General features: G+C 48.7%; 1 protein-coding gene across 6 annotated transcripts in view; it reads right to left on the bottom strand.

Moving 5' to 3' along the window:
* Nucleotides 1-10352, bottom strand: part of LOC100540450 (rho GTPase-activating protein 7-like) — a 34016-nt gene that overhangs the window by 6130 nt on the left and 17534 nt on the right. The window contains exons 2-12 of one of the 6 annotated variants that reach the window (XR_014886563.1): nucleotides 8691-8762; nucleotides 8194-8275; nucleotides 7551-7614; nucleotides 5696-7023; nucleotides 4866-5036; nucleotides 4356-4512; nucleotides 3934-4132; nucleotides 3272-3491; nucleotides 1920-2034; nucleotides 724-1619; nucleotides 13-152 (exon numbers count right to left, since the gene is read on the bottom strand). Coding sequence is in view for 1 of the 6 variants with exons in the window: in XM_085236701.1 (XP_085092827.1) it covers nucleotides 1602-1619; nucleotides 1920-2034; nucleotides 3272-3491; nucleotides 3934-4132; nucleotides 4356-4512; nucleotides 4866-5036; nucleotides 5696-7023; nucleotides 7551-7614; nucleotides 8194-8275; nucleotides 8691-8762 (2426 nt within the window). In the remaining 5 variants the exon portion in view is untranslated. Of the gene's footprint in view, nucleotides 1-9; nucleotides 1620-1919; nucleotides 2035-3271; nucleotides 3492-3933; nucleotides 4133-4355; nucleotides 4513-4865; nucleotides 5037-5695; nucleotides 7024-7550; nucleotides 7615-8193; nucleotides 8276-8690; nucleotides 8763-10352 lie in introns of those variants that run through there. The other 5 variants (XR_014886565.1, XR_014886564.1, XR_014886566.1 and 2 more) reach the window with 5 other exon arrangements.

The raw sequence follows: 10352 nt of genomic DNA, 5'->3' as shown, positions 1-10352 counted from the left end.
AAGGCACACCTGATGTTCAAGGGTGTCTTTGACAGTCCTCAACTCAGTGCAGGGTCAGTGCTCAGGGCGCTCATTGCACAGAAGGTGTTGGTGAACTGATAGGGCTATGCATTTGTAGCTACAGAGGAGGTCAAACTCTTCTCTGGCTCGGTCTGTGGAAGGGAAAGAAAAAAGTAATGAGTAAGAGACTGTGTGGGATCAGAGGTGCTGTGCAAGGCTCACATGGCATCACTGCATTACTCCTCCTAAGACACCTTGACTCCAACCCCTCTCTAACAAAGCTTTAAACAGCAGGGGGCTGTGAATCAACACTTAGCAGGACAGTGAGGCATACCACCTGCAAGGACACCACACATTCTTAGCACTGTACCTTGCAAGGGCCCTGTAATAGGATCCAGCCAAGCGGTGGCTTCCTGCCCTCAAAGCCCATCTGCTAAGTTGCATGCATGCAGCCACACTACTGCACAAGCCTGGGCAGTTCTACTAGCAAAGTCCTCACAGCTCACAAAATGGGACCTCGATGCTGCTTTCCCTGTTACTGCACCTTCCAAAAAAAAAAACCCAAAGCAAAAGGAGAGCACAGGTGCATGAGATTGAACAGATAAACCAGCAAAGGTGCTTGAGGATTCAGGGGACTTTGAACACTGCTGGGAGCAGAGATAGCCATTCCCCCTGTGCTATCCTCTGGAAGGACTGTGAGAGTGGGTGTCTTACTTGGCTTACCTGCTTGCTGATACAGCTGTTAGTGAGTATCACCTCTACAGCTGCCCCCATCCTATGGCAGAGCCATCCCACCTCAGAAGGCTGAGCTGGGCACCATAGCCATCCCACAGTACCTGAGCAGTGCTTGGCAGCTGAGCACAAGTTCCAGCACCAACTGCTTTTTTTGATGACAAGGCCAAGCCACGCAGGGTCTGGTCTAGAGACAGCAGCCAGGGTCAGGTGTGGTCCAGTGATGAAGGCTTGAGTCTGGCTGAGCAGGTCCACGTGCAGGTAGAGCTCCACCGGGGCCATTCATTGTGAACATCAGGAAGAGGAACAACCCTGGCTTTGCTGTCCCCAAGTGCCAACACCAGGCCCTCCCCCAGAAAGGCAGAGGATGTTGTCACAGCCCCTCAAAGTGCACAAGTCATATCAGGAAGGTGCAGGATGGCTGCTGGCCCAAGGGCTCTGGGGCAGGCAGCAGCGTTGGGGCTGAGCCCAGAGGAGAGAGTTCAGGGGGCTGCAGTGCTCACTGGGGAAGAATGGGGGAGGCAGCTCCATACTGCTGAGAGCCATGTGCAAGAAAGAAGACCAGAGCTGAATGATGGGATCCACCAAGGGCTCCCTGAGATAAGGTGGGGGGGGGGGGGCGGTGGGAATCAGTTGTGATAAGGCTGCAGGACAAGCCACCCAGTACCTGAGAGTATGGCAGACAACAGTGGAAAACAGGGTCAGCCCCAAGTGCAGATCATCAGGCACAACTGTGGTGAGGAGTGCTGAGTGAGCCAGGAGGTGGGGTAGCAGCCAACAGGGCAGGCTCAGGCTCAGTGATAGCAGCCAGTGTAAGTCCCAGTCCAGTGAGCGCCAGCAAAGTCCATAATAACAAGGAAGGCCCGAGATCAAGCTGGGAAGTCAGTCTGTGGGAAGATCCAAATGCAAATTAATGGGGGGGAGGAGAAGGGGCTGTGGCCAGACACAGGCATGGCTGTCACTGCAACCAGGGTTCCAGCACAGAACTTCATCCCTTGCCAGCTCCCTCAAGATGGGAGGAGTAGCGCTCTGGCTGAGGCCTCCCCGCATAGCATTACGGCAGCCTCTGCCCCACAGGCAGCAGTGGGAAGGGGGCAGCCCTCAACTGCACAGACACCAAGCTGGCCCCAAGCCCAGGGCAGCAAACCCCTGCCCCTGCTTTTGCAGCGTGCCAGCCGGCACCATACCTGGAAGAGCCTGTTGCACTCTGTTATCATGTGGGCCAAGCCCTGCGTGGCTGCCAGGTTCTCGCTCAGCTCCCTCTGGTCCGGCTTGCCCAGGCTACACTTACTCTGGCTCGATCTGTGGATAGGAAAGGAAAAGGTAATGAGCAAGAAGCTGTGCGGGATCAGAAGTGCCTTGCAAGGCTTACATGGCATGACTGCAACCAAGGCAGGGCCAGCTGCTCAGGAGAGACAGGGCACAGCACTTCACTTCCCAGCTCACATCGCACACAGCCACAAACAGCCATAACCCAACTGCTCTTTGTGAAGCCTGCAGATGCTGTGCTCATCTGAGACCCTGCAACATCCACAAGGACCACATGGTCCACATTTCTAAAGCAGTCCCCTCTACTTCATACTCACTATATGACAGAATTAATCCTGGCTTCTGCCACTTCTTATCTATGTGCATTCCTGCCAAAGGGCTCCAAAATCCCTCAGGGGAATCAAGTCCTCAGCCACGCGCCTCAAAGGCAGCCCTCCCCACCCTGTGCTTTGAAGTCTGAACCCTGCTCTGCAGCATTAACGCCTGGCTACAGCAACGCTGAGAGTTCAAAGGAACCCCGTCTGTGCAGTGACAGCAAAGGGAAAGCTCAGACTCTCCTTCTGATCCTGATATTTCAGAGGAATGTTGAAGAGAAGGCAGGAGGTGCTCACAGGCACCTGCAGCTGGGAGGAGCAGCTGCCCTGTGCTCCTGCCTTTCTCTGAGAACAGCCCCAATCTTTAGGTCACCTGTGGGTGACAAGTGACTGTGCTGCTAGGCATTGTGCTCCCCTCAAGCCTCCGTGCCCTGGGACATGTCTGTCTACACAAAGGGGCAGAGAGCAGATCAAACTGCTGTGCCTCAGGAGCATAGATAAGGCTGAATGCTCTCTGAGATTCCATTTGCCTGCTTTGGCCCAAGAGCACTTTCCTCTCCGCACGTAGGAGGAGGAGATGTTTTGCAACCCAGATAGCATAACTTCTACTTAAGGAGATAAACGTGCAGGATCCCCTTGGCTCTGTTTGGCAGAAACAATCCCTTATCGCCCAGAGGAACAAGTGACTGCTGCAGGCTGCCAGGGGTCTGCAGGCCCCGCACACGCCACAGTACCACAGGCAGTAGGCACAGTCAGGCAGCAGGAGGGGGCACCCCAGGGTCCCATGGACATGCTGCCTTGCTCACGCCCTCACCAGCAGCAGGACAGGAGGAGCACAGTGCCTGCACTGAGCCTGAACTGAGGGCAACTTGCACATCTGCACCCAACCCCAACTCGCCCCCCTGAAGCACAGAACAATGCTGCTGCAAGCAGCAATACTCAGTAGTATGAAATACCGAGTGGAGGAGGAGGAACTGTCTCGTCTGAGGGTGTTGAGGTGAAACAGCGATGGGGCGAGACAGACAGCGATGTTGGTTGGGGTCATTTGGTTTTCCTCAACACATGCGACCACATCTCTTAGGAAGAAGAGGAGAATTTTCAAGGCTTCCCGGTTCTCCTTGGGCAGAAGGAGAATAGCAGCCTGGACAGCCTGCAGCTGCTGGTCCTTCGGCACATCTGGAAACAGAAAACAATGGAAATCACACGTGATTGCAGGGCAGCAACCAACAGAGGCATGCCAAGCAGGGCACTGAAAGCGCAGGTTCATGCATTGCCTTTTCATTCCAGCTCACAGCACGAAGGCTGCTATCACCATCACAGCATATGTACAGCTTTTGCCCACCACGTGGCAATACACACATTCCACAACACTGGTGCACACCTTGTAGTTTTTCTTCAACTTTGTGGCAGTGGACTTACAGAGCTGGCTCTAATTGCAGTCCAAATAACAGCACTCGAGTTGTTTTTTCAGTTCAGGCCCTGACTCATCTGACTGTCTGACACTAAGGTAACATCATAGCACCAGCCCCAGTCTGTCCAGCTTTGTACAACCAAATATTTTTGCTTTAGGAGCCTAAGATACTCAAGGAATTGGAATGCCAAAGCTTTTGTTACCTACATTGGTAGATGTGGAGGAAGGATTCACAGAGCCTGCTGGTAAATATGGGCTCAGGAAGGTCTCGGAAATACTGCTTCACCATATCTGCCACATCGAAGGCCGACTGCCCTTCGTAGCACACACTGTTCGAGCTGGTTTCATTCATTTCTCTTAAGGACAGAATCCTGGATCTAACACCAGATTTGCGGAACAGGCCAACCTACAAGGAAAAAAGAACATGTTAAAGACAAAGTCATCAGGACTCAAACCTCAACATGAAATCATTGCTCCCCTTCCTTTCCTTTTGATAGGGAAAACCCTATGGTAGCAGGACTTAACACCAACATGTTCTGGTACCAATGAGAGCAGCATGGCTCATCCCCCAGGCATACCATGACTGAGAGTGCTGTCTCTCTGCTTAGTGGCACGTTCTCAGGTCATACCTGGTCAAGAAAGTGGCTTCTTAAATAGTCCAGTGCCTGCAGGATGCCCATAGGCAGCGGGTGATTTGTTCGCTGAACGTTCAGCAGCAAGGGGACCCCAAAGACATTTTTGTCCTTGTAGTCAGAGGTGTTTATTTTTTTTGACTTTGGTATAGTCCTGAAAACAAAAACCAGCACACGTAACTTAGCAGCTCTCCAGCACAGCTCTGCCCAGCCCACACTCGTCTCCGGTCCTGTAGTCTCTGCCAAGCACCTCTATCACAGCCCCAAACATGGGAAGATTCAGAGAGCAACTACAAAGTTCTCTGAAACCAGTGACCAGTGACAAACAGGAGTTTTGTCCACAGCAGATGAAATGCCAGAGCCACCGCAATAAGCACAAAGCAGCACTGAATTAGCAGGATGAAATTCTTCGCTGTGGACAATGCCACCTAGTCAGACAAGGAATTCACCCACTTGCTTTAAATCCTCTCTTTCCAACACCGCTTGCTTTAACAACAGACTACTTACCAGTTCCAGCCCTGCTTACTGGAAGGGGAGTATCTGTCCATGACAGCAGTGAGTTTCAGCAATGCCAGCTTCTGTGCCCTGGCCAGCTGGGTGGCCGACGGACTGTCAGCCTGCACGGAAAAGCCCTCCACGTTCCTGCTGTCTTCCACAGACTCACGTTGCTGCCTGTGCCTACAGGATAAGTGTTGGTCACACCAAAGGACTATTCCCATTGTCCCTCTTAGCTTTCTGCTTGCTTCTGTGAAACCCCTAATACTCAACACAACCCATGGCTCCCATAGAACTTGTGGTTAATCACTTACAAAGTGCTACTCTCTATGGCCGTACCAAAGGTTTCAGTAAGAAGCACAGCAAGCCAGCCGTAAGCCTCACTCCAAATATCTGAGTACTGCTAGAGTCATAAAATCATTAAGGTTGGAAAAGACCTCTAAGATCATCTAGTCTGAACACCAACCCATCCCTACAATGCTCACCTTGTCACTCAGTGCCACATCTCCACAGTTCTTGAACACCTCCAGGACAGTGACCCCACAACCTCCCTGGGCAGCTGCGTCCCTGCATTACCACTCTTCCTGAGAAGAACTCCTTCCTACTGCCCAACCTGAGATCATGAGAGCCCTGCTTCCAACAACACCAGAGCAGACGTAAGTAGACCTCGTGCTGCCTACAGCCCAGAAGTGCTTGGCACCACCAGTGCAGACTCCAATTCCCAGAATAGCCTCCCTTCAGTATATTTTGTTCTGGAATAACAATTACATTTTCAGTGGAGAGAATCAACAGGGAAAGCTTCTAGAAGGGTGTTTTAATAGGGAAACCCAAGGATGACTGACCTGTTGGTCGCTGTAGGGTCTGTTACGAACACCAGGTCTGTAGAGCTGAGCTCCTTGCCCAGATCACAGCTGTCCTCTCCTTCAGAGGACAGCGCAGCTGCTCTCTTAACTTCTGAGTGCTCTGTGTCAAGACAGATTTCTTTAGGTGAGGATGGATACAGAGCCGTTAAGTCACTGGATAAGTCCAAATACCCATCATCTGAGAACTTCTCTGTCCACTGATCAACCAGCTTTCTGAGACTCTTGACATCTTCTATAACACTGTTCAGTTCTGAAAAAACATCGTCATCTCCAACTTGTGCTGCCTCCAGCTTATCCAATTCAACATTAGGCATGTTGTCATACACACTCAGCCTGTTATCCATGCGTGAGATGGGGCTGCTGGGGGCTTTGGAGTCCTTGGACTTGCTTCTGCTCCGGCTCCTTCTGCAACCAGTTCTCCAGCTGATGGGAGAGTCATCTCCTGGAGACATGGGACTTTTCGTAAGGGCTTTGGGGAAAGTGCCAGGTTTGTGGCCAAGTGGTACTTGAAACATCTGGTTCGTTTGTAACTCTACTTCATTGTTTAGCTTTCCCTGAGATTCATCACTCCACAGCAGGAGTTTGCCAGACTCCAAGTCCTCAGCACACCTCCCTTTTGTTTCACAGCAGCTTTCTGGTTTTTTAAGAGGACGGGCAGTGCTCACCGTTCTGCTGTTTTCAGATTTATTGTTGCTACTGCAGCTAGGAGGAGAAGAGGAAGAATTGTTCTTTGTTTGGATGCCAGGGAGGTCGGCGATATTTACACAGTTAAGCATCTTCATCTTCTCCTCATTAAGTCCTTCCAGAAGGAAGGGTTCACTTATGATGGGCTTGGCCTTTGATTGACCACTCCTTAAGTTGCTGCTCCGTAAGTGCAACTTCTCCATTTTCTTTAGAAGGCTCTTCCTCTTTTTGTACAGTGACTTATCCCAAAGCTTCTTCTCGTTGGTGGCATTTAAACATTCCCTGGAGGGAGGTGAGCAACTAAAGGCAGGTTCCAGTGAAGCAACTCTACTGGAGGAACTCGGGCTGGTTTCCACGTCTTCAAAAGACTTCGGGGAGCTAACAGCATCACTGTCACCGCTGCTAGTGCTGTGAACTGACGACGCATCGTGTTTGTCACCATGGTCCAAAAGGTCTCTGTTTTCATTGCCAGTGCTCTTCAGCATTGGGCTGCCTGGGAGGGATGCACCAGCACCTTCTGTGGAACCTTCTAGGCTCTCAAGGCGAAACCACTTCTGACTGCACCGCTCATACGCCCATTTATTACTTATTGCACAAGGTTCATCATCATCAGAGTCGTCACTCTTGGAAGAAAAGTACATTTCAAGGGCAGTTTTGAAAAATTACGTTATTCAAAAAGCGTAAACAAAACGAGACTGCCTACCTCCAAAACCTACATATGGGAAATGTAAACATTCCATTACCAAAGGTCTACCCTGAGGTCTGCTCTATTAGTTGAAAAACATGGTGACAAACTACAGCCCAGCATGCTGACAAGCCCACTAAGTTTACCACAGGAAAAGACAGCAGATTTGATCTCCGCATGAAAAACATCAGCAGCAAAGCCAGAGGACTTGGCCAAGTATTTTTACCCAAAGACAAACAAATCACACACTTCTTCATGCTTCAGTGACCAAAACTTTCAGGTAGAAAGTCTCCTCTCGGAGACCACACAAACCATTTGCCCCAGGTACCATGTTTGCTGTGTTGCCCGCACGCCGATTGAGTGCCTGGCAACAAGCAATCCTTCATATACCTTTGAAGAAAGTATTTTAATATAACAGTTAATCACCTTTTTACTGAGAAAATTAACCATATTTCACAAACATACCTGGTTCCTCTGACAGTTTATTTCCACTTCCATCAAGGCACACTTATTCAATGTGTTCAGCCGTCTAGGGTAGAAGAAAAAGAGTTGAATTTAATCTTTTTTTCCTCAAAAACCAACGTGCACCGAACTAGTAGCAAACTTCTAAACTGAGTCAGCATTATTGGTGCCAACGACTGGTGCACAGCCAGATGTTCTCCAGACGTTTTGGCCCAACCAGTTCCCACTAACTTTGACAACACTAACCTGTGACATTCACAGATCCAGTTCTGCCATCTCAAAACTAAAGAGGACTGTACTTTATCAGCTGCACTTGTTTTTTTTAAAAAAAAAAATCTTACAATGAGCTTTAAGGATTGACTGTGAAAAACTGATTCAAGATTTTGAAAATGGAAGAAAACTGTGCTGACTTTTCAAAGAATAAAAAAAAAAAAAAAAAGAAAGAAAAATGAGGCTGTGAAGCTAAATCCTTGGAAGGAGTTTATCCAGCCTTTCAATTAAAGCCTGCAGAGTCAGTTATGCCCCAGTACAGTCACAGCATAAGTGACATTGTCATACTCTGACACAAACCAAGCCAGGAACAGCTGAGTGATAAACACCTTGTGGAACCTGCAGGTGTTAAAGATGATCCAGGAGTAACATTTACCTGAACAGTGATTCGATTGCATCTCCATCTAAAAATTCATGGTCTTTCCTCACAATCCTTATGTCAATAGGGAACTGCATATCTGCAAACAAAGAAGTTGGAGCTGAAATTTGAATTATGATGGCAGGGAATTTTACCACAGGTTTAGCGCAGGCTAAATACATCAAAGTCTATTTCAACAATTTTTCTGTGTGTCAGACAATAAATAATGCTCCAAGGAAGAGACCAAGAAAATTGGAACATCAACAGAACATCACAGAAGCAGAAGTCACACTCTAACCTCAACCAGAAAAGCTCTGGTCCTTTGCAGAATTCTCCTGAGGCCACACCAGCCTCGATAAGGTATCACTCCTGCAAGAACACGCGCCACGCTGCATGCTTGCATGAAGATACTGCAGAATTTGGAAGCGCTCCCATCAGAAGTGCCAGGTTCTGAAAGATTATTCCCATTAGCAGTTCTACTTAAGCTCCATATCAGCTGCTCTTTGGGATCATACCTTCAAACAGCTGTGCATACTGGGGAAAGCCGGCGGCCCGCAGCCAGGCACAGGCTTCTCTGGCTTCAAGTTCTGCAATGAGAACATAATACTGCTCACTTACAGGGCTCACGAGTAATGCTTTTACAGAATACACAAGCAAGTTTCATCCAGAGGATTCCCAAAGGACCTTGTATAGGAATGTATCGTCAGTATACTACTAAGAGAAAGAATTTACTGCATCCCACGCGTTTACATCGCATATCTCTGTGGTAGTGGTTCTGACATAGGATAGACATCAAACACGAGAGTTCAGTTATAAGCACGTACTTGAGATGCACCAGGGCCCTCGTACAGCAAATACCATTTGTGCACTCTGAGCTGATAAGACACAGACAAACCCTATAAATAGGCCTTAAATCCTATCACAACATTAATAACGTGGACTCTGCCTGAGCATTCCCAGAACAAGGGTTCTCAGGAGTACCTGTTGCTAGGGCCCATCAATATTTATTTCCTTGCCAACTTCCCACTCGACTTGGCAGTCACTTCAGCATAGCAGATGTCAAGAATTAACTGCTCACTTTCTGACAATCCATAGAACCCTATGGCCAATGCTTTACCATTCCCACAGGAGCAAGAGCAGAATGCAACTTCACAGAACACTCAACAGATGCCTCAAAAACATAAACATGTTTACATGAGCGCATGCCAGAAGGCTCTGACTTGGCAAAGACTGGCAGCTCTTGGGTCTGTTGATGGAGAGGAATCCCATGCTGCACACTTTTTAACATCCTCACGTGCTACGGCACTTGCCACAACAGACACGGACCAAAAGGCAAGGGCTCCTTTCAAAGGAATGTTATAAAAGCGCATTTAAAAGGCAGAACCAAATCTGATATGTTCCTTAATGGCCTATATACACTATACTAACATTTATTATTATACCCAATACTGTAACTTATCACAATCTTTACCAAAATGCAGCACTTACTGAATACCAAGGCAGGGGACCGACAAAACACAACCAGTACACTCACAGAGAAAACCACAACAGAGAGCAGACCTGCTGACAGGAGCCAGGAGAAGGACCGGTATAACAGCACAGCAATCTGAGGTTTGCACATGGGTCAGTCCATGGAAATAAAGCCCAGCAGTCTCAAGCTCAGCCCTGCTTGCTACTCCCCAACACTCTAGATGGATGATACTTTTTAGAGCAAACCAAAACCCAAGCCGTGGCGAGAACAAGAAGAGGCAAACAAATATTTTGTGGCTAGCAATGACACCAGCTATGAGTAGGACAGAAAATACAATGATATTTTCACACCTAGAGGTGGTCTCTTCCATAGGAAGAAGGGGCAGTGGTGGGCACACTTGCGGCAAGGCATGGGGCCAGGCTGCCCAGCCCTGTAGGAATCCTTGCCATGAATGTGCTCTTTTTCACATTGGGGTCTGACTTGCTCTCTTATCTTTGAACTTATTTTTCAGGGTATTTATAAAAGTTGTGGTAGATGTAATACTTCCACCTCCAGATAATCAAAGAATTCTTAGAATTGGAAGGAATCCTTACTGGTCACCTAGTCCAGCTCCCTGCAAAGAACAGGGACACCTACACTGGGTCAGGCTGCTTAGAACCCCATCCAGCCTGACCTGGAATGCCTCCAAGGACAAAGTATCCATCAC

Source organism: Meleagris gallopavo, chromosome 15, assembly GCF_905368555.1.
Source record: "Meleagris gallopavo chromosome 15, MGAL_WU_HG_1.1, whole genome shotgun sequence".
Classification (NCBI taxonomy): Eukaryota; Metazoa; Chordata; class Aves; order Galliformes; family Phasianidae; genus Meleagris; species Meleagris gallopavo.
The sequence above is the reverse complement of the archived record's forward strand: the minus strand, read 5'-3'. Positions and strand labels throughout refer to the sequence as shown.